The sequence below is a fragment of the Astatotilapia calliptera genome, chromosome 14 (genome assembly GCF_900246225.1).
Source record: "Astatotilapia calliptera chromosome 14, fAstCal1.2, whole genome shotgun sequence".
In the NCBI taxonomy this organism is placed as follows: domain Eukaryota; kingdom Metazoa; phylum Chordata; class Actinopteri; order Cichliformes; family Cichlidae; genus Astatotilapia; species Astatotilapia calliptera.
Window position 1 is genome coordinate 18,051,731 of NC_039315.1, and position 25,290 is coordinate 18,077,020.

The 25,290-nt window shown below is 37.4% G+C and overlaps 1 protein-coding gene across 1 annotated transcript in view; it reads right to left on the reverse strand.

The window, feature by feature from the left end:
* Window positions 1-6,144: 6,144 nt before the first annotated feature.
* drd2a (dopamine receptor D2a) overlaps window positions 6,145-25,290 on the reverse strand; it is a 51,642-nt gene continuing 32,496 nt past the window's right edge. The window contains exons 3-8 of the mRNA XM_026192813.1: window positions 16,783-16,892; window positions 10,715-10,851; window positions 9,228-9,436; window positions 8,181-8,267; window positions 7,567-7,954; window positions 6,145-7,100 (exon numbers count right to left, since the gene is read on the reverse strand). Of these exons, the coding sequence (XP_026048598.1) occupies window positions 6,904-7,100; window positions 7,567-7,954; window positions 8,181-8,267; window positions 9,228-9,436; window positions 10,715-10,851; window positions 16,783-16,892 (1,128 nt within the window). The 3' untranslated portion in view covers window positions 6,145-6,903. The remainder of the gene's footprint in view (window positions 7,101-7,566; window positions 7,955-8,180; window positions 8,268-9,227; window positions 9,437-10,714; window positions 10,852-16,782; window positions 16,893-25,290) is intronic.

Consider the following 25,290-nt stretch of genomic DNA (forward strand, 5'->3'; position numbering starts at 1 on the left):
CAGATAATAAATTTTTCTAATTGTTAATGGGCCAGCATAGGCACTCGATAGGACTCATTTCATAGGCATGAGAAGATTTCAGCTATATAGGAACGCTATCATTATCCAGTCATTACCTTAGGTTCCTTATTGCCTACACAACAACAGTGCTGTCTGAATCCTACTTCTCCAACCCCTGGGGCTATTTTTGGACACGCCTGTCAATTATTTCTGCAAAGATAGAAACTGTACAGAGGTGATGAGGGAAAACATACACTAGAGATTGAAGAAAGAAGAGGGTGGGGGAACAGACACAACAAAAACTCTCCTCAGAGACTCTATGGTACAGCATTGCATTGCATGAATAGCTGACTGCCAGTGTTATGTAGTTTATTGCTGATATGATATTTGATATTGTACTGCAATATCAAAGACATATTGTGTGAAAGCATATATCCAACCACCTTTAGAGCCAAATGTAAATCACTGCTTGGTCACATTACATGTGAAATATAATACAGAGAGGACTGGACAGAACTCGAGAGGCTGTATCGCTTTATCTTTCCTATTGTATATGCGTGTGTTGGGGAACACTGGGTACAATGGTGCTTCAGCATATCAGTAATCCTTGAACTGGAGCCCTAAGGCGGTGCATAAGGAATGACACTGGGGACGGGCTGTCCAGCATTCCAACATTTTCCTCCTGATATAATCAGAAATTTAATCAGAGACATGGCGGTGCCCTGTAGCATCAATAAAAAAGGTGGGATCAAAACCATAGTTTTTCATAAATGACACAAAAAAATGAATGAATACAAAAAGATTGCATTGTGAGGAATTCCCATTTAAGATACCCGTAATTGTTGCTTTTTGGCTTTCTCATAACTGAGTCTGTCACTGTGAATTACGTTATGTTTATCTTGCATTTCTTGCACTCTGACTACATAAATATACACCACAGCTCCAATGTAGACGTTCAAACGGTTTATGGTTAGTCCCATATATGATTAGACAGTAACATTGTTTTTATATTTTAGCTTGCTACCAAAACAGATTACAGTTATTTGATGAATTTAAGGTGACAAGCATTTTTACATGCAGTTCATCTCTATCTGCATCTGAGGTTACCATTTTCAGGGAATTATACAGTATTTGACTTTGGTTTTTATTATTCTAGTGTTTGAAATTTTGGAATTTCATAGAATTTAATGGAATTTTATATAATATACTCTTTTGTAACAGTTGCAAGTTCTTTGTATTTTCATTTGGAGTTTTCCTAATAATTCCTTCCTTTCTCTTATCTCTCTGTGTTCTCCCTCAGAGTGACTTCATTCAGGTGTTTTCCTCTGTTGTAGTTTAGTTCCTCTTTTATCCTGATAGCCAGTTTTCTCGCTTGTCTTTTTTTGCACAGCCTCCCTTTTTCCTTTGTCATGGTACTCTCAGTAGCTTTACAGGTGGCTTTCAAAAGCCACAGGCTAAAACTTGTCAGTTTTTTCTCAATACCATGGCATATTAAATATATTATGTACATATCTGGGATTGCTGAAGTTCTTATTAATAGCTGAGCTATGTTGCTCTTCTTCCTCTGTATCTCCTGGCATGTCCTTGTTCTTTAGATTATGGCTTTGTTTGGATTTTTGTGTTTTGTTTGTAACTTTGATCAGCCACAATAAAACCCTTTCGTGTTGAATTCCGCCTGCAGTGCTCTACATTCGGCTCCTCCACTCCTACACACTGATCATGACACCCCTATTTTTCAGAGGCAATTCCCTAAGAGCTGTTTCATGAAGAGATGTGGGATATTTCTGTTGTATTTCTTCCAAAAGAACTCACAAGGGGGCTTCAAAGTGGCTCTCAGTGTAAGCAAAAGTGACCATCCTTAGTCTCCAAAACAAAATATCACACAAAAGATGTTGATTCTGATATATTTTGAAAAACTAAAAAAACTAAAATAAGTTTTGTGCATTCAGAAACGAGAGGTGGATGGTGATGTTGGAACAAAAAACTATGTGGACTTTATAGATAGCTACGTAACCTTCTGGGCGAAACCTGTACTTGTTAGGAGAGAGATGGCATCCATCCCACTTTGGATGGAGCAGCTCTCACTCTCTGCAGCTTCTCTCCTCCTGTTACCCCCTCAAACCCTTAGAGACTCTGTCTGCTCCCTGACAAAAAACAAACCAAAATCAGCTGAAATAATTTTAACACAAAAAATTCCAAAGAAAGAACAATATTGTATCTACAACAAATAAAACTGTGAAATGTGGATTGTTAAACATTAGGTCTCTCTCCTCTAAGTTCCTGTTAGTTAATAAATTAATAATTACAGTAGGATGATTGTGTTAGTTTAAATGACCCCTGAGTTACACTAATTGATGCTTTGCCTTGTCCACCCAGCTGGAAAACTAAAAAAAAAAACATTTTTATTTGTTGTTATCTATCGTCCACCTGGGCCTTTTTCTGTCTGAATTCTCAAACGTTTTACCTGATTTAGGGCTCAGCTTAGATAAAATAGTTGTGTGTAATTTTAACATCCATGTAGATATCCTCAACACGGCATTTAATCTATTATTAGACTCAATTGGCTTCTTTAAACATGCAAAAGAACCCACCCAGCACTTTAATCACATTCAAAATCTTGTTTTGACATGTGGCATAGAAACTGAACATTTAAAAGTGCTTCCCTATTTGCTGTGTAATCAGTAATGGATTAATTTGCGGTGGTTAAATCACAATGACTTACAATACCATAATAAATCTCTTCCACAGCATGTCCTGTCTTTTGTCTTGTCTTCATCGCTCACCCACAACCAGTCGCAGCAGATGGCTGCCCCTCCCTGAGCCTGGTTCTGCTGAGGTATCTTCCTGTTAAAAGGGAGTTTTTCCTTTCCACTGTCACCAAAGCACTTGCTTATCGGGGGATATATAGTTTTGTTGGGGTTTTCTCTGTTTTCTTTGTATTATTGTAGGGCATTTACCTTATAATATAAAGTGCCTTCAGGCAACAGTTGCCTCAATGCAGTAAGAAAACAAACATGGCTTAGATCTTGACCTTGAAGACATGTTTGGGAGAAAACCCATTGGGCGATTAGTGTGTGTATGTTTGATCACTGTAGTTTTGTGAATTGTAGATGGATGCCTCAACAGAATCCATGAACTTAATGGTCCTTCGGCTGAATTAGATAAAAGCTAAAGGCAGAAAAATCCATAAACAAATACCAATGGAAGACTTAAAGGAAGAAACCTTTATACACAGTCGACTGGGACTCATGAGCCTTACATAGCTTCTTTGTGAGGATCTCTCACACACATGCACACACAGACAGACAGACACACACACACACACAAAAAATGAATGCCTAACCCTAACCCTTAACCTAAACCTGACCATAACCTAACTGTAACCCTGACACTAAAACCACATTTTGAGCCTCAAAGATGCCTTTAAATGCCTTCAAATTTGTGAGGACCGTTTGTATGTCCTCACAAGTGACTGTTGGTTCTCACTAGTATAGTTGAATGCAGATTTCGGTCCTCACAAAGATAGCTAGACAGGAACACACACACACACACACACACACACACACACACACACACACACACACACACACACCTATGTCATAAGTCACAGCCCTTCTATAACAGCTTTTCTCAAGGGGCAAGTAAAATTCAAGTCCCTATAGTTAGCACAAGTCCATTAAGTTGTATCACCAACTATTTCACAAGTCAGCTGCTGAATGAAGGTATTCACTGAAACTGACAGCCTCGTTACTGATTCTGCTCTTTTGTAAAAGAAACAAGGAAATGTAACAAACTCTTGAGCAGCAATCACAGTTTTAATTCTGTTGTGACTGTAGGGTTTGATAAACTAATGAATAAAATGTAAGTACTGCTGAGTGAATACTTCAGTTATGAAATATAATAACATTAATTGCATTATCTTTGCAAAAGACAAAATTAATAGAGAGCCAGCTGAGTTCAGTTTGCAGAGAAGCACAGAAGGCAAAAACCAAAGCTGACCACCAGAAGCCCTTTTTTACAGGTTTTAAATTTACATTTATTTAAAAGGTTTTCACAGTTTCTAACCAACTTTTGACAAAACATTTGTCTTACAGCTTTGTTCTGTGGGCATATGATCAATAAAAATGCCAATGATAGCCTCATATACAAATTCACAGCTGGGTGACTTTGGCGTTAAGTTATAGAAACATAAAAAAAAAATCACACAAAACCATAAATCAACCAATCAAAGCAAGCTAACAAAGCTGCATGTTAAATTAAGTTTTTGTCATTGGAGTGGTGTTTTTAACAGACAGCTTTAGTCACTTAAGAGAAAACACGAACTCTCATGAAGACTCAGTAAAAATTCCTGTTTTCTGTTGCACTCAACAACAGTACATTTTGCCTGCATGCTAGAAAAAGCAGTGTAGCGTTAGCAACATGCCCACCCCATCGCTTTCACCTTACCTCAGAAGAGAGGGACGATTGAGGGAAGATGATTATGGTTATGTTTAACTGGGGTTTCATATTTTTACAGTTTTTATATTTTATGATATGGAACCTTTATCATTTTGGGAGTATGCTTATTTGCTCTTAGATCTTAATTATTAAGAAAGAAACAGTCGTCTCAATAATCAAACTCCTATAGAAATACAACTCAGTTTCATAATTTTGTTTTTTGCTGGTGTAATAAATTGCTCTCATCTGTTTCCCTTGATAAGGCTAAGATACACTTCCCTGGCTCTTCTTTAAGATATTGATTTTAGATACTTTAGGGTGTTTGGGTATCATTTTAACTCCCAGTTTATTGATGTAAAGCCAGCACAATCTGCAGTTAAATGTCAACTCCTCAGAATAAAATCAAGCATGAATAATCACCTTTACTAGCGCTGCTTTCCGCACTGTAGCTGCTCAGATATATTTCAAGGAAAGGTTTAGTCTTCTGAGATGACATGACAACAAAAAAAGGTGAAAGCTGCATTTCCAGAGCATTGTGTATTCAGACTGCAAGTGCAGCACTCAACACAAGTGATGAATTACCTTGAACAGCAACTATTTTTCATTCGGTTGCCTTAGTCAGACTTGGGGATTGCTAACAGCGGTAGAAATACTTTAATATGTTGTTTCTGGCTCATCCCTTTGTTGTTCTTTTTTTTTCTGAAATGATGCAATGCTCAAACATCTTTGGCCATCACGAAGACTGATGTTGAGCTTGAACGAAAGTATAAATGATGTCAGCTACTCATGAGAGTAAAGAGTGCATTTCACAGCCACAACAAAGGAATTATGTCATCCCCCTCTTGACCCAGACATGGTGATATGCATCCATTGACACTGTATTCTTACTCTTTTACCCATGCACAACACACAAAACTTTATTTCAAATATTTATTTCCACTTGTCAGTTTGTCACACATAGATACCACAGTTTAGTGGCAAACCATGGCGCCCACAAATATTTAGTTTCCCAATGACTCGTAACACAGCGTGCCCTTTAAAGAAAAAGAAATATTCAAAAATGAGATCTGTAGCAGATGCACAGAGGCATCGAACCATCTCAAAATTGTGTTTTAAATAACTAAACATGAATAACAACAATGAAAAGAATAACACACAGTAATAACAAGTAAATTCAGTCAGTGTTCATTACTAAAGAATAAGCTGGAGTGTTATTTACGCTTCATTTTGATCTCATCTTCAGACATGAACTCCCTTTTCCCACCTGTTCATTAGGACTGAAGCTATTCAAACAGTGGCACATAGCGAGTCAGTCCGGTAGCTCTGTGTGTGCGTATATACTGTAAATATAAAATGAGATCATCACTCCAACTCCAACACTGTAGTTGTAATAGTTGTATACATGTATTGCGGTAGCTATTATTTCAGTTTCACCCCATTCTTGCTCAGCAAAGGCCCCAGGGAGAGGCTTCAGGGGCTGGGTTGCACATATCCACATGATTATACCTGGAAGCTGCAAAGTCCACATACCATTCATTAGTTTTAATGGAACAACGCCTCTGCAGCAGAGCTTGGTGTTGCTTCCAGTAAACAACTCAAACTGCAGATCAGTCCTAGGAATAACAGAGAAGCTTTTGAATAATGACCAGTCAGTTATGAGTGTATTCGTATACACACAGTGAGCGGTGATATTCATGTGGCACTTCACACGGTATCTTAACTTCATTTATTGGAGATCTTTTGCAATTTATTGTTAAACATGCATTTCAAGTAGAGGAGCAGTGTAGCATGCATCACATTTCTATTGCGGTCATATAATCACAATAAATGCATTAAGAAAAACTATGTACAACAAATAATAATAATAATAGCATTAGTAATTATAATAGATATTTATTTATAAAATTGCTAAATTGCAGATATTGGCATGGCTGCATCATACAGCAAGTAAATTATACCGTGTCTTTCAGACAATCAGTGAATCTAATCAGTGAATTGTTTTCAATTTTAACACTGCAATGAACACTGACTCGATATCTTTAAGATTTGCAAAAAACATCTATGATTAAAACATAAAGTACACATACAATAAATAGCAGTTTGCATGTGTGTGGTATACACAGATGGCTCCTTACATGACAAGCACAATGATGTCAGAGAACAATGTCATTTTTTTCTCTCTCCATAAAACAGGTCATCGTTACAGACATTTCTTGTTTTACATTCAGTGATTTGGAGAACGGGACTCCACACGAAATTTAACATATAGATCCAAGATGCCTTTCAAGAAGACAAAGCCAAAGCCAGTTTTTGTTTTTTTTTTTCAGTCACTTAACTAACTTTAAATGAACAGATCGTAGTTTCCCCACGTGGTGTATTTTCCTTAAGAGGATGAGGTATTTGCCACAGGATATGCTTTCATTCATCACCTCTCCTTTAGTCTGATCAGATAAGTGATGTTGCAGCTCAGCAGTGCAAGATCTTAATGAATGCCTTTCTGAACTCAACATTAAAGGTGGTGTATATGATGGGATTTACAGCACTATTCACATAGCCCAGCCAGGTGAAAGCGTTATACATCTCGGCAGGAACCTTGCATTTGGTGCAGTGGGTGTTCAAGATATGTGTGATGAAAAACGGCAGCCAGCATATAATGAATACACCTGAGGAAAGAAAAAAAAAATTAGGTATTAGAATAAGATACAGAGAATGAGGAAATAAAGCCCAAATATGGGTGGCCCTACTGAGGAGTTGGATTCTAAAGTATCAGTACAATTTCTTTTTGTTGCATCACTGTCTGACTTGTTTTTCAAACTCTTTTTTTAGGTCCTACTGAAAAAATTGATTGAAATGAAAACAAAAACAAACGTAAAGACAGCCAAATACCTATGATAGAGCAGTGGGAAAAAAAAGATATGTACATTGCAAAAAACGCTTTGAACACGCTCTTTGCATGTTCAAAGATAACATTTGGTTCTAGAAATGCTTAATTTTCTAGTGTCACTTCAACTTTGATGTGCAGAATCACATAAAACGGCTTTTAATTGAGCTTGTATTCACTTTCATGACTTCTTTTAAAATCAAATGAATAATTTAAAAATTACTACTAATAATAAGGGACTAACTTACCGAGGACGATGGCTAACATCTGGGTAGCCTTCTTTTCCTTTTGCTGGGAGATCTTTCTCTTGCTCATGGTTTTCACAGAAGTCTGAGTCTTGCCATTAGGTAAGGCCTGTGTCTGGAAGGCTTTGGCTACGATGGGTGCCGGATCGCCTAAGGTCTCCTTGGCAGGATCGCCGTTCTTTTCTGCTTTCTGGCCCTCCTTGTGGGGTGTGGGGGGTGTTGAGATGGGGCTAGCGCTGGCCTTGTTGGGCATCAATAGCTGATGGCTCGTGGCTGGAGTGTCTCCAAGAGCACCTTGTATCTGCTGCTTCTGCTTCACACTGCTTCCACTGTTATTCAGCTCATCCAGCTCCAGATCTTCTCCCTCATTGACCACATCTTTGATGAATATCTGAATGAAGACAAATTTAGTAAAGGTTCATTCGGATGGGGGTAGCGAGTATAAAACTTTTCTTTATTTAACTTTGAATTTTAAAATTACATTTATTCTAGCAGATGGGGAAAACTTCAAGGTGACATCTTTCGAAATCTCTGCAGGCAAAAACTTTTTTTTTTCTTCCATCAATTAAACTTTTAGGGGAAAGCATAAAAACAAAAGAACAAAAATGTATACACACCACTTTCTTCTTGTTGACAGGAAAACTCCCATTAGTTTTAACAATCATGGTGCACAGCCTCACATCCTCTGGATGAGTGCACTTATCCTGAAATGAAAACAGCTGTGTCAGGCAAGGAGAGAGTACAATGTCAAAGCAACTGACAAAAGGGCCGTCTAAGCATGGAGGAACAGGTCCCGCTTCCTACACGGTCAAAAGAGGCTACACTGAGCACGGAAAGGCTGTTTAGCAGCACTCTGATCTGCAGCTTCTATACCCGCTGAAAATCCAATCCATCAATGTGACCATGTAATATATTGTTGTGTGAAATAATTTCACCAACCTTAATTTGATAATTAAGATAAGAAGTGAAAAATTATGCTCCGTTACCCCATAAAGATTATAGCTATCTGTCAATATGCTGCCATATATTGACCAAAACCACAGCACGAAGCCATGCATAAACATGAGTAATGTACTGCACTGGATCGAGAGTGTTGCTTACTTTCTGTACAGACATCAATAAGTTATGACAAGAAAATCAATACCCAGAAAAGCAAAAGGTCGTTTGAGGGCCGTCACAATTAGTTTTGCATGTCACATTTTCTTTTTAAATGACACATTTTACAGGGAAATGTGTCATTTAAGATTCAAATTTGTGTCCTGGATTAAACCTGATATTAAATATCTTATTTTCATGTAAGGTGTTAAAAACTAAAACAGCTAAAAAGCCTTTTCTAGCAGAGTCTTGCTCAATTCAACCCCTTATCTTAATCCATTGTGTATTCAAAGAAAATCAATCGCAGTCTGTGTTTTTATTTTAATAATGTGTTGCTCTGTAATACAATGTCTGCTTGTAAAACCAACAAGAATAGCTGGACTGAAAAAATGTATTGCAGTTCTCTAAAGAAACAAACAAAATCAAACAGCAAATGATGTCTTTTGTGATGTTTTTTAGTTTAATGTATTACTCTAAAATATTAAGACAGTACAGAGAGATAAAGGAGCTTTGATAAAATAAATGTGTAAATGAAGCCATAAAAACACGAGCCAGCTATAGCAGCTCACCTTTAGTGAGGTGGCCATATCAGGGTCCGCAGCCTGAGAGACAAGCTGCTTTGGTTTTGTGTTGACGCGTTTTCTGCGCTTCCTCAGGACCACATAAATTTGGACATAAACGAGCAGAGTGATGATGAAGGGTACATAAAAGGACACAATGGAAGAGTACACCACAAAGGCTGGATTGGCGATCACACAGAGAGACTCATCACGAGTAGCTGTGGAGATAAGCACAATGTGAATTAAGACTGCGTGTTCTCTTTCTCCCAAGACTTGCTGCTTTTGTGCGTGTGTATGTGTTTAATCTTATTTTACTTCCACTTTTAAAAGTCTGTAAAACCAGAATTTGGAACCTTAGATTTGCTTGAACCAATAATTGCTTTTTGATTGCAAGTAGATCCAAAAATGTCACCACTTCTACATTCTCCTCACTCTGAGGTTATTTACACAGCACTCTTTCTACCTCACCTCCACTCACATTAACCGTACTCCCACTTCTCACAGCCCATGTGGACTGCCTTATAGCTGTGGAGCCAAATGCAGAGATCATCTCACCCCAGTTTTGGACTCTGCAAGGGTTGTTTGTTAAGTTTAGATTTTAATAATTTACTAGATGAATTGCCCTCATTTTTAAAATTCCCTAAAAACTAGTTTAGAAACTGAGGCGATGCTTCTCTGGGCTTGTATTTCTAGCTTTTTGGACAAACCAAAACTAATAATTATAAAGAAAATTGCAGCATTTCAAGTTAAACCTGTCCAACTGTCACGCTGAAGGCTGTGGCTAGAAGGCTAGAGAAAGTAGTCTATTTAGGGGGAACTTCACCAATTTTATACATAGAATTATCTTTCCACTAACAAGGTTCAAGAAAGATGCAGGAAGCCTTCAGTAGTTGCTATCAGAGAAATGTAGGATCCAGTGTTTTTAAAGCTCAGTTCACACTCTGGGCTAGAAGTCTGGCTATTTGATGCTTCACTTTTCTCCATTTTTAAATGTCTTTTGAAATTTGTAATTCCTTCTTTCATGCTTTCTACAAAATATGCCGACTCGATCTACAGTCAGTGTTTATTTCTCAGGGTTTGAGTCTGAGCTGAACCAGCATTAAATGAAGGACTCAAAGGGATGAGCGGAGCTTCAAAGTGACAGGCCACTGGAGTTGGTCAACAACAAGGTGGCGCCTCGCAAAAAGCACTTAATCAAAACTGCTTTACTAGTAATCCTCCTTTAAGCCCCTGTTCCTTGGAATAACCAACCTAAAGGCCAAAGGCTCACTAAAAGTAGATACACACGGGTGTGAAGGAGTTCTTTACCGGCACAAATAGCTCCATAGTGAATTTACAGTGCAGTATTGTAGCTGTAACTGGGTGCTGACATAGATGGTCTGCTTAAGTACAGTGGCAAACGTCTGTTACCTCTGCTATCACTCTGTCTTGCACCATCACAAAAGCATTTCTGATTCACAGACTGAAGATCATGTGTGTATTGTACTCTCTCTTACCTGTGTTATTTAGGCCAAACAACAGGGGACAGGATATGGCGAAAGACAGTACCCAAACCACAGAGATCATCACCGTGACCCGTCTCCTGGAACTGTAGCGGGTATTGTACAGCATTGGCATTGCAACTGCCGTGTAGCTGTAAGGGGTAAAGGAAACATAGTTGTCATAGTTATAATTGGTGAAAAACATGGCACATTTTTATAGTTGTACATAGTGAGTAAAGCAGGTTTGAAATATTTATATACACACACATGCTTTTAATAAAATTTCATTTTATTGTATTTTTTTCATTAAGTGATCACACCACTTCTATTTCCAGTTCTCTTTCTCCATCAGTTGAAATTTTTAGCTCAAAGCACAACAGAAAGCATGGAGCCAGAAAAGGGTGAAACAAGAAATGCTGCCTGTCATTTTTAATCAAATCCTTTTCCGAGATGGACTGGCCTGTGGAAACTGGTGCTGTAAGCTGCAGCTCCAATAAAATGAGATACTAGTAGGAAGGCTGTTTTAACCCCAGTCTCTTGCAGGAAAGGCCTTATCATTTAACCCTGATACATTAGTTAACCTTATTAGTGAGCTTGCAGTAATCACTAGGAAATGCCCAGCTTTCTCATTCATTGATTTTCTTTTTGGTTTTGAAGTGTTTTACTCAGAAAGTCAGCTTGGGAAAGCCTTTAAGAGCGCATGACTGAGTGTCTTTGTGACAGAAAATCAGTGGTTACTGACTACCAATCTAATGTTTACGATGATATTGGCAGAGATTTCTTCCAGTAAAAGTTTTTCCTCCTATGAGCAAGAAGCCAACTGCTTGTAACGTTACCTTACAATTTTTTTGGTGGCTGGTGGAAAGCACAGGTTAGGAAGGTGGTTGCAAAGAAGCTGAAGCGTCAGACAGTATTATTTTTTTTGGCATGCATGACATGAATCATTCAAACAATAATAACCATTTTAAGTGTTTTCTCCCCCTATTTTTGAGCTGTTGATGGCGCTCATCAGTGTAGTTAGAACATTGAGCACGGCGATATGACTCACTCAGTGAACATGTAATAATCACCACACCCTTGATTAATAGCTCACTTAGTATCAATCAAGCCCTTTGGCTATTTGTGCCAGTGGCAGCCTCGCAGAAACCCACGCAGCCTGCGTACAAAAGACCTGTCATTTCAAGCTTACACACAAAAATAGGACCAGTGTGCATCAGGTCAATAGTCTGAAAACTTGTGAGACACTATCAAGCTCTAGCAAAATATGTAGCCACTAAATAAGCACCTGCGCTAAGGTAAAGCGGCTCAAACACCTGGAGACATGGGATGCATGTTTTCTTCCAACCTTTTTTTTGTCATGTGCTTCATATTACATTAATAAGATTGTTCTGGGAAGCTGTAGTTTTAGGCAATTGTGCAAACCATTTATGTAAACAGACATTAGTTTTTCTCACAGTAATTGAAGCAACGTGCTGTATATAAACACATTCAAATAACGCTAAATAAATTTATTCTATTGCATATTATGACTCACTGAGAGCATTATTACAGAGAAGTGTTTTCAGCCATAAAACCGCCTGCTTTTTGGCGAGCATAATTGGAGATTGGAGTCCACGCGTACATTCGTATTACCTCCTACACATAAGCAGTTTTGTCTTAGTTCCATTAGTCTTCTGGTTCTAAAGAGGAAGTGAGTGGTTAAATTGATTGGCCATTGTTGGAGGGTGCCCCAACTCCAATTGCAATTAATCTAGTCATCCTTCTAAAAAGAGTGAATACTTACATTTGCACACAGAAATAGACCCCATAATTTCATCACACCCCAATTTGCTCCACATTAGAGAATAAGAACAAAGTTAGCACAGCAGGAAGCAATCCTTGGATGTATAAATTACTGCGCTGCCTAGAGCTGGAAACACATTTATCTGTGACTGTTATATGAATCTTTGCAAATAAATCGCCATCATGTGAGTGGATCCTTAACCATGCCAAAGCCAGGTGAAGCGATTCTTGATTCTGTCACAATGATTCACATATTTGGTATTCACAAATATGTGGCAAACAAGCACAGGCCATATCACTGATATCTAAATGTAAATTCAGGTGAGATTCCTCTCTAGCGTGCTTGAAACATTCATTTACATACAAAAACAGCGATATACGATCACATTATTCAGATTAATAAGATTTTCTCCACATACAAGTCATCTGTATTCTAATTCACTCACCTCAGTAAGAGCTGAAAATGTGACCAAGGTGAATATTTATTACTACACTAAAGTGAAAGCCTGTGTGGAGTTATGAGATTATTGTATTTGTTTACTAGTCAGCAAGACTATGCGATATCTACAAAGTGTAATTATAGGACCATAGGTGGAAAGGCGCAACACTGGCAAAAGAAGAACCCATTTAATTTTGCTGTGGATGCAGATCACTTCTTTAAAATGGAGAAATAAATCAGTGTCACTGGATATGCTCCTTTAGCGTATCTTTAAATTAATCGTGAAAGAATTAAATTAAATTAAATGAAGATAGAAGAGAATAGATGGATGGAAAATGTGGTAAATATATCCTTGATATTCCCATGAACAGCCTTCAAGTGTAAGTTTCAAAAAATTACATAAAGTTTAATCACAGCACTATCGTTAAACAGTTTTTTTTTAAATCACAGAACAAAATGAGAGAATTTAGTTTTTAAAGAATCCACGTTTATTGACAAGACAAGAAGCAGTGTTCTTGCACTGTTATGTTGAATTAAACAGAGACTATTGATTTTAAGCAGTTCCGATCAATATTTAAACAATGAATCAAACTACTGTGTACGTAATGGGCGTTCTGAAAGACTGTATCTGAGCAGGTAGTTAAAAACTGATGCTAGAAAAATATAACACTGAAGTGCTACGTTTAAGCTATTTTGACTTTGTTAAAATAATCTGTATTAATTCTTTATTATAAAAATATTTCATGTTGTTATTAAATAATATTGATGCATATGCTGTTTGTAACACATACTATGTAATATGCAATCATTAATCTGAATTATGAATGCCTCTGGCTCAGTTTAATATTCAAACCTGAGCCTTTTGTTTTATTTAATACTTTCATCTAAATCTTAATTTTACACCCTTTTTGCATGTGAGAGGCTCTTTGGTATTTTGATCATCTTTACATCTTTACAGGAGGACAATTTATGTGAGTAACATAAAAATTCAAACTTTGTTTTACTACTGACACTTAGTTAGGATATATGAGTGAATTATGTAAAATGAATGCTTAATAACCTATACTCATTGAAACTTTCTTGCTTATAGTACATCATTTAGCATTCAGATTTACACAATTATATCACATGGCTTTAATACTGATAGTCAAAGCTTTACAGTGTACTTTTAGATGTTTGTAAGCTACTATAATTGAGATACTGTAATTAATCTAAAGTGATATTATTCACTGTTATTTTTAAATTGCACTTTTTATTAATGCATCGAATATCTTTAATAATGGCATTATTAAGCTGCTGTGTAAATGTAGTTGCCACCTCTACTAAAGAAACTTTCAAATATGACTCAGGTCTGTGGAACATTTCAGCATCCCTCAGCTCACTCTTTTAGTTTTCCACTAGTGTTAATATTTTTGATGCATTCCTTGCTCTCTGTGGTCTCAGCTGCAGCAAAAACCTTTTTAAGCAAATATGCTCTATAAACCTGACTGTTTGCTACAAGTTTAGTTCTAAACCACAGTCAAAGTGTTCCGCTCTTAGATTATTTTAAGGATTTTTGCAGCTAATTTGGTTGAAAAGCCAGCAAGCTCTGCAGTCTAAATGACTATGTAGATTGTTTGCTTTGTCTGCACTCTCTCACAGAAAACATGTTGTTTGTGAATTGCATAAAAAACAAATGACTAATGATTCAGGATGACAACTTTAAAGGAAAGACAGAAAACAAATTTGCATTTAATGTATATGTTTTTTTAAATAATAAAATTTACGCAATAAGTATAGTATAGTTTAGCATTGTGTTATGTTATGTTAGCATTTAGAAACTAAGTGGTGCCTTTTTCATACTTGGGATTCCAAGAAACACCCTGTGTTGTGAGGCAGGTCTAGACTACAGGGGGACAATTCACACATTACACTGGCCAGACTGCATGCATGGCATTACTGGAACTTGATCACAGGATTTAATATTCATAACCCCAGCTCCAAAGTGTAAATACAACCTGATAAACCCATATTCCATTCACAACAGATTATAGAAAAAAAAAAATCATGATTTTAAAACAAAAAAAGGTTGATTTTTATTTTATGGCAGAAGCAGTTCTCTAAAAAGTCGTTACAGGGCCATGTTTACCACAATTTAGAGTCCTCTATTCATTTAACAACAGTCTGTAAATATCTGGGAACTGAGGGGGGCTGCTGCTGGACTTCTTTGTCCTATTTTTTGTTTCATGATGTGCCAAATATTTTCAGTTGGTGAAAGATCTGGTCTGCTGACAGGCTGTTTCAGCACTCGGACTCTTACATAACAAAGCCATGCTGTTGTAATATTAGCGGCATGCTTTTTAACACTGTCCTACAAAAATATGAAAGGCCGTCCCTGAAAAAGTGACGTTTGTTTTGCTCTATATGTTGCACTGATGGTGCCTTTCTACACCTGCAATCAGCCATTTCTACATGCACTAATGCACCCCTATACCATCAGCGATGCAGGCTTAACAACAAGGATGGTCTCTCTCCCGCTCCTGTAGTGTGGATGATGTGGCATTCATATTTTCCAAAAAATGTAAGAAATTTCGATTTGTCTGACCACAGAACCGTTTCCCTCTTTGCTTCAGTCCATTTTAAATGAGCTTTGGGTCACAGAAGATGGCAGCATTTATGGATCATGAAACTTATACAACTTATAGACAATATTATCTGGAAGTGTTCCGGAGCCCATGCAGGAATTCTTATGACAGGAGGATTCCTGTTTTATTGCACTGCCATCTGAGGATCTTAAGATCACAGGCATCCAGTGTTGATTCTCGGCCTTGTCCATCGCAACTTTTTTGTAAATGGTGTTTGGGGTTTACTCAGCAGTTAACTAAAAATTAACAACTAACCCAAAACACCATCTGACAAGTCATCACATTGACTTAACCCTTTATAGCATGAACTATGAAATAACTGCCAGGAAATTCAAATTTTCTGAACCATTTATTGAGCTTATTGAACCATCTAACAAATCTGCTTAATAAAATTGATTAAATTACATTTAAATGTCCTTTAATTTGCTACATCTGACATTAAAAAATGCTTAAAAATACATCGTGCAATTTATTTAGGTTTTTCAGGACTTAAAAAATTACACTGATTATGCAGAAATCCCCAAACCACACAAAAAAACTATATGTATTAAACATGACACACTAGGCATTAAGATGTTTATTTCAAACAATATTTATTTGAGAAATTGGGTTCAGCAAATATTTATTTATTTTTTCTTAAAGACTTAATTAATTAAAACTCTTTTTTTTAAATTTGGTGTATATTTATATTACAAAATGTATTTATTTTTACATATTCAATTAACAATTAATTACTCAAGATGAAATCCTTTTCAGTGATTTGCTAATTTTTGTACCCGGTAGTTAAACCTTTGCTAAAGTTCATCTATTTTTAAAATTTTTAACCCTGGCATATGTCTATGAAAAGGTTGCTGCTGACAGTGTGCAGGCACCCACAAATATGCTATTAGATTTCACTCTCCACAGCACCTGTCTTACAGGTGGTCCTTGGATAATGCACTCATTTTAGTTCCAAAATTGCATCAATATGCCATATTGATGTGCATACATATTTCTGTCCTGAACATCTGGTGGCTGGTAATCAGTATTGCAGATAAACAGAAACTGAATGTGTTGTTATGGTGTATTCCTGGCTTAAAAATCTCATTTTGTTTGTTAATAGCTGTGTGTGCTTTGATGGTCATGCAGTTAAAAGACACCAGTTTTCTGTTTCATATTATTCAGCAGGTAAAGATTTCCATCGGAAATCCATGCTGGAATCATAACAGGCTAAACAATCTGCGAGGTGGCAAACTCACCGATCAATGCTGATGGCACAGAGATTGAGGATGCTGGCTGTACACATCATCACATCCAGAGTGACAAAGATGTCACAGTGGATCTTGCTAAAGCGCCACTCTCCCACCACCTAGGAGAGGAAAACATCCACAAATGACAGTTAACTGCCAGAGTCAACAGAAAAAAGTCAATATGCTAGCAATGGAAGCTTCTTGGCAAAAATAATGTGTTTGTGTTCAGCAATAAAAAGCAAACCCGACACTAAAGCCTTCTTGCATAATTTCCCATATCATTTCAAACTTGGCAACACAAAGAGAGAAGCAAAGGAACAAAACTGAGACATAAGAGGAAAGAATGGATGACTGAATTATGAATGAGTAAGTATTAAAAAAGCATCCGTTCTATCACATGAAGAGATTTCTTGCTGTCATAAACATTTTGCAAGAGCTCCAAATCCAAATAATATGTCAGTTTCTTTTTTATGAAGAATTTTACAAGTGACTAGTTGAAATTTGACAGATTATCTTATCTCTCCACTTACAGTGGTAAGAAGTAAAAGCTTCAAAAACATATAGACATCCTCCTTAGACAAGACAAGTATTCTTTACCATGTATCCTACTCTTTAGCTCGAGGAAGCGTTTGATCAAAGACAAGATCGAAACCTGTTTGAATTCATGCCACCGTTGCTCTCAGCTGTATGATCTAAGCTCATGATGAAACCAACATCAGTGATGTTGTGACAGGTCTGAAGCCGCCCAGCTTGTCTGACACTGAAGCCTGCCTGTTTCCTCCCACAGCTCTATCAAGGGTAAGGGAGATGTGTTTGTTCAGGGGCAACTCCTGCCTGGCTGATTAATCTTTGTCTTGTGGATGTGTCTTCATAAAACTAAGCTCCCATCATTAAAGAGCTGTAACTTTTTGCTGGTGTCGTTATAGCCAGTTTTCTGTTGCCCTGAAAACTGATTTCACCTCTCCTCTCTTCTCTTTTCCACAATTTTCCAACCTTTAACTCTTGACGTTTCTCTTCACTGTGGCTAAGCACCACTATGATAGTATGCTTTCATTTTGACTGTTTCTCTCTTTGCTATCATCCTTTTGCTCCTTGCACTTGACTTTTATTTTTCAGTCAAAGCTACTCCAACACACCCGTGCAAGTTCCCGTCCTGCTAGAGCTGCGAACAAATTTTAGTGTTAAAATTTAAAAGGCCTACAAGAGCTGAAAGCCATTTCATGTCCTTGTGGCTGCAACTGAGGTCTGTTCAGTCTATGTAGCGAAACACCTTTTGTGGATATTAAACAGCTTTTTACAAGACAGTCATAATAAATGCATGTGTGCCAAAACTGGCGTGATCCCCTGTCAGGAAACATCGATCTGTCCTTCTCAGTTATCCCACCGTTTGCATTTTTCTGTTAAAGTGAAGATGACTTTAATCTTTTGAAGTTAAATTATGACACATCATCATTTTATGCTGTGAAATATTTATATAGATTTTTGTCATTATAAGTGTATTCAGTTGAAAACGTTGTGTTATGAGGTCTTTACTTTCGTGCGATTTATTCAAATCTGTTCATTTTGAGTCATTTGTGCCAAATTTGAAGATATTACCTCAGCATGTTCAGAAATATTTCATTCATGAGAATGGGAATGGGATGATTAACCCAATGGCATTATGCTTCTGGCAACAAATGAAAAATGTAGGCAATAAAAAGATTGAAATTATGACAAGTTTACTAATGTTGTCCATCAGCAACACACAACAGTGCTATTATATTATTGAATTTTAATGATGGGTTTATTTGTTTCTCCTTAAATCCTGCACTTCACTTCATTATTGAAATTAATTGACTGCATCTTTGTTTGCAAATTAGTAGATTGTTTGAAGAACTTTCCATTCCCATAATGGGTTTTCTTGTAATACTGCAGTGTCATTTTTATTTGCCAAGCTCATTTTTTTGGTGAATTATCATCTATAATTCATATTATGCATACCACTTATGCATATGCATATCACTTAGAGGGTATTGGCATTTGATTTCAATCTACAATGCTGGGAAAAAGTAGAAATAAGGATGTTATATGAAATACATCATTTACTAGTCAAATGAATTCTCATTTGTCAACTGGAGAAAGGATTAGCTGATTTGGATTTAAATGAGTCATTCCTTTGACAGTCAAAATAATGTGCTGTTTTATTAATTCTTATCTTTTATTAATGTTTTATAACTAAAAAGAAGGAAAATGTATTATTTTAAAAATGCTATTTTTGCTCAGCAGGGTGGAGCATCAGTATCTGTGTTTTACTGACAGAAGTGCTACATGTCTTTGAACATCAATGTTTTTCTTCCCACCTTTACTACAATTAACAATTTTTGTGCATGTTTTGACTTGTGGTGTCTACCTTGCAAAGCAGCTTGATTCTTATTGTAAGATTCATAAGATCAGATTTTGAGCTACAAGACTTCTGGAATAATGTCCTTTGGGCAGGAAAGAGCAAAGTGGAGATATCTGGCTATAAATCTGGCTTTAATACACACCACCACATTTGGTGTAAACACAGCATAAACACAGCAGCGCAAACACCTCATACCAGGTGTCAAGCACAGTGATGGACGGTGATTTGGGCTTGTTTTGCAGTTACAGGATCCAGGGACTTTGCAGTCATTGAGTTGACTATGAACATCTCTGTATATAAAAGCATTGTAGAGCCAAATCTAAGTCTATCAGTCAGAGAGTTAAAGCTTTGCCAAAATATTGTCATGCAACAGGACAATGATTCCAAGCACAGCGGTGAGTCTACAATAGAATTAGTAAAAAAGGATGTTACAATGGCCGAGTCAAAGTCCAGAACTCAACCCGACTGAAACCTGTGCATAATAAAAAATTCCTGCAAACTTAATTGAACTGAAACAACACTGTAAATAAGAGAGAGCTGAAATTCCTCCTGCATTGGGTGACAGACTGAGACTGAGACCAAAGTCATACAGAAAATTTGATTACTGCAAATTATTGCTGCTACAAGCTACAGAATCATGGAGCGTACTTAGTTTTTCACAACATGCTTCTGCATTTTGGCTTAGTTTTTAGATAAAAAAAATAAAGAAACAGTCTAATATGTTATGTGTTGTAATTCATCTAGGTTTGTGTTCAACTCATTTGAATTCTATAAGAACTTGACAATTGTTTATTATGTCCTGATATGTAAAACAAGACTTCCTTTTATCATGACTGTATTCAGGTATGCTTGAAGTAGTACAAAGAAACTCAGTGAGTACCACAAAAACATCCCCCACAACATTACACCAGCAGCAGCAGTAGCAGCCTGAACTCCTGATATGATGTTGTTTACACCAAATTCTGATCCTACCAAAAATTTAAAAAAAAAGGCAATATTTTTCCAACTTTGATGAATGGTAATAATTTTAGACAAGAGTGGCACCTGGTGTGCTCTTCTGCTTCTGTAGCCCATCTGCTTCAGGGTTCAATGTGTTATGCATTCAGAGATGCTCTTCTGCATACTATGATTGTAATGAGTGTCTATTTGAGACACCATTGCCTTAAACTGGGAGCAGGCTGGCAATTCTCCTCTGACCTCTGGTATTAAGCAGATTTTTAAATATAGAACTGACTTTGTCTTTTAGGATCTTTGCAAATCCTACACATGGTCAAGTGGAAAAATCCCAGTATTTTAAGTTTCTGATATGCTTCGACTTTTAACAACAAACATGCCACATTCAAATCATTTAAATTGCTTTCTTTCCCATTCTGATGCTCAGTTTGACATAAAGCAGGTTGTATTGACCATGTCTACTTCCCTGAATGCATTGAGTTGCTCCCATGTGATGGCTGATTAGATTATTTCCCATTACAAGCAGCTGAACTTCTGTACCTTAAAAAGTGGCTGATGAATGTGATACATTAAAGTAAATCAGAAAATTTCCAAAAAGATTCTCATGCCCATCCAAATAATTGAATTCAGGTGTTTTTTGGATCACTTTAATGATCACTGGTGTATTACATCAAGCACCTAGGCATGCAGACAGCGTCTACAAACATTTTCGAATGAATGTTTCGCCCATAGCAGCTCAGTAAATTCCAACATAGTAATGTGATAGGATGTGCAGCAAGTCCAGTTTAGAAATTTCCTCACAACTAAATATAAGTCAACTCTTATTGGTATTATGACAACAACAACAGCAACTCAGCCATGAAGTGGTAGGCCAGCCAAAATCACAGAGCGGGGTCAGTAGATGCTGAGGTGCATAGTGTGCAGAGATCATCAAATTTCTACAGAATCAGTAGCTACAGATCTCCAAATTTTATGTGGCTTTCAGATTACCTCAATTCAATTTATTTATATAGAACTAAATCACAACAACAGTCTCCTCAAGGGGCTCATCAGAACAGCTGTATCCACATTATGAAATGCGATGCAGCGTCTGATGCAGTTGGGTTAAAACTGGACTCTAGAGGAATGGAGACATGTTATCTTGAGCGATGAATCATGCTTCCCCGTCTGGCAATCTGATGGAGGAGTCTGGGTTTGGAAGTTGTCAGGAGAATGGTACCTATCTCACAGCATTGTGCCAAGTAAAAGTTTGTTGGTGTGGTGTGGGGTTGGTTTTCAGGAGTTGTGCTCGGCCCCTTAGTTCTAGTGAAAGGAACACTTTAATCTTCAGCATACCAAGACATTTTGCACATGTTCCTAACTTTGTGGAAACGTTTTGGGGGTGGCCCCTTGATTTTCCAACATGACTGCGCACCAGTGCACAAAGAAAGGAAAGGACCATAAAGACATGGATGAGCGAGTTTGGTGTGGAAGAACTTGACTGGCCTACACAGTCCTGACCTCAACCTGATATAACACCTTTGGGATAAATTAGAGCAGACACTGTGAGCAAGGCCTTCTCGTCCAACAACAGTCTGACCTCACAAATATGCTTCTAGAAGAATAGTAAAAAAAAATTCCTTGTGGAAAGCCTTCGCAGGAGAGTTGACACTGTTGTCTGCAGAGGATGGGTAGATGTCATTTAAACCATGAAGAATAAGAATAGGATGTTATTCTAGTTCACATGTGAAGTGAAGGCAGGCAAGGGAAAACTTTTGGCAATATAGTGTACGTAAATAGGCAAATAACCAATAAATACATACATGAATAAATAATCATATTGGTAAAAATGGAAATTTGACTCTGTAATGCAGCGGTCCTCAACCCCCGGGCCTCGGACCGGTACCGGTCCGTGAGTCGTTTGGTACCGGGCCGCGAGAGCTAAGGCTCAGGTGTGAAATGTATGGTTTTCAAGGTTTTTATCGGTTTTCAGCGTTATTTTGTTATTGTTTTTATCGTTAACTCGGTTTTCCTGGGTCTTTTCACGTGTGTTATGAATAAATCTTCTTTTTTTTCGGTACCGGTACTAGTTTTATTTTGTTGTATTTATCTGTGACACCTTAAAGGCCGGTCCGTGAAAATATTATCGGGCATAAACCTGTCCGTGGCGCAAAAAAGGTTGGGGACCGCTGCTGTAATGTACACATGTAGAGCTTTACTACAAAAATGGGGTTATGTCACTCATCAGTCAGATGAGATTTTTCCCTGAAAATGTCAAAAGAAGTAAATACAACAGTAGGGCTGGGCGATATGGCCTAAAATTCATATCGCGATATAATTTGAAGCATGTGCGGTAACGATATATATCACGATATATTCTTTTCTTCTGTATAACGTATTTTCCACACTAAAAATCCTCCTGGTAGAACCTGGGACCATTTCGTGGCCTTTGCGTTTTTTAATTCCACGCCATTTCCACTGTGTTTAATGGAGTATAGCCAAATTTTCTAACATGTATTTTTTTCCCATTTTATTTTGAAATTTCAGTCGGAGTTTTTTAAATGAGCTTAAATGGCTGAATAAAAGGCATACATCCACTATCGAACCTCGTGGCCGATTTGTGCCCCATTGAAACCCTTTATAAACGCTATTTTTCACGCCAGAAAAATTACGGTCAAATCGATCATCAGGTTTCCAGCTTAGGTTTTGTTTTGGACTACAGGCCTTAGAATTGTAATTTTTTTATTTGTCCACCGGGTGGCGCCCTTGCTCCACATGTGACGCCTGCTGGAACATACACATGTTCTCCAGCGGCCTGCTCGAGACAGATACACGGAAAAGGCACACTAATTTCCCGCGTACCACAGCAGCCTGCCCCGCTGCTCGTTCCGGACCATTTTCTACCCTTAGGTTCGTTTGATTTTTTTTTTTTTTTTTTTAAATCAACAGGAAATGACGTATTTGTTTTCACGTGGTAGCGGAAGTGTGTGCTGCAGACACGGGAACCGAACCATATGCTCCGGCGCTGCGCGAAACACACCCGCGGCAGAGGCACTCCTCCCCGGGGGAGCAGGAGCAGCAGCGCCGCCTGGGGACATTTTTGGCTTCTGGAAAAAAAATTAAAACCGGATCGAAATTAATGTTCGTGCCAATCTTTTGTCCATCTAAAGGCCTAATTATAATAACAATAAAATATTACTTCAAATGGTTTTTTTGGAAAATATTTTATGTTTTATGTTTTATGTTTTTGGGGCAAAAAAAGCAGTGCGCTCATGTGACGAAACCGGGATATAAAGGGTTAAAATCCGCGAAATGTAATTAAAACTTGACATGAATATTTCAGGGAGAAGTAGTTTTAAAAGACTGACCAATTTAAAGTGAAAAAAAAAATTAATATTTAATATTTTTATAGCACTTTTTGGGCGTGGTCGATAGTGTGCATTTTATGAAATGCGCTCCTGGAAAAAAAATAAAAGGCGATCGAAATGACTCTTGGTGCCAATCTTTAGTCCATCTAAAGGCCTAATTATAATAACAATTGAATATTACCTCAAATGTTTTTTTTGGAAAATATTCAAGTTTTTTGTTTTTTGGGGCTAAAAAAACAGGGCGCTCATGTAATAAAACTGGGATTTAAAGGGTTAAAACAATGAAAATATAATTAAAACTTGACATGGATATTTTAAGCAGAAGTAGTTTTAAAAGATTGACTAATTTAAAGTAGAAAAAAATATTGATATATAACATTTTTAGAGCACTTTTGGGGCGGGACCATTTTTGGTCCCGAGGTTCACGAAAGGATGGGATTTTGAGGTTCTACCAGGGGTTAATTTTCTCAAAAATTGAGAGTGTTCCTTATGTATGAATTCTGGTTGTGCTTACTGACCTCGAACCGATTTCTGCGTGCAGAAATCTGTTAAAAAATGTTTTAGTACAGCTTTGGTAAGCCGCACTGCTTGATGGATTGTCAGAGCATTACGGCTGCCTAGTGAGGAGCTTTGCGGAGTAATATGGGTCCAAAACTCCGTCAACTTCAGGTCCCAAAGTAAAACAAACACTAAGAGTTAAAAACGGTCTAAATTCTTTCATCTTTAATTAAATCATCAGCATTGCTGCTTTATCGGGTGTAACAATTAAGTTTAACATCCATGCGTCCATGAAAACAGAATTTGTTAAATTTAATGGAGTTAGAAGTTAACAGGAAGTTAGCTCGCTAGTTTACACCTAAACATTTCATACCATGTTCTGACTGAGAGATTTTTTAAACTAATTAAAACGTACAGCTCTGCTACCAGTTCCGACATAAATGAAGACAGAAAACTAAACAGCAGTGGCATTTGTAGTAGGGCTGGGTATCGTCACTGATTTCTAGAATCGATTCAATTCCGATTCACAAGGTCCCGAATCGATTCGATCCACGATTCGATTTAATTCGATTCGATTCAATTCGATTTGAATCTGGGAAATTTTGACAGTCAGAAATATTATAATTCAGATCAGTACATTGACATATTTTTGTATCTATAAAAAGGAAGCTGACACACGCAAGACTTTATCAAAGGTGTGAGCATCACAGCAGATGCCTTTGTGTCAAAGTAGCTGAGGATAAAACACAGAAAAACATGAAGGTGATTTTCCTGGCCTGGGATTTTATAAAAATATTCTGCAGTACATCAAAAATGAAAGAAAACCATTAATCAACACATGAACATTACCTCTGAAGTTACAGCGGTTTTATTAGAGACACGACTAAACGTTTTGCATTTTGCATAATTTTAGTTTATGTTTGTTCAGTATTGAACGGCAGAAATTAGGTTTTCTTTTTGGAAGTATATAAAACGAAAAAAAAAAAGCGTCGGAAGTATCGAATAATGAAGAAAACAGATTTTTAGACGGGAAACTGTTCTTGAAGTACAGAGGGGGGGGGGGGGGGGGGGCAGCTGTGCATCGTGGTCGAAGCATAGCAGTAAAAGTACACTGAATTCATGACGATGTTTATGTGAAGCATAGTTTGGATCTTCTTTTGCTGCTGGTTCGGTCAATATTGTTTAGAGAGACATCAAACTAACAGCTTTAGAATCAGCACATAAAAGGCCGGAAAAACACAAAGCGCAGACCCACCGACAGATCAGAATCAGCGAGCTGTCGGCTTTCAGCCCCGACTGTGAGAAAGGCAACATCTAACTGATTCTGATCCGCGG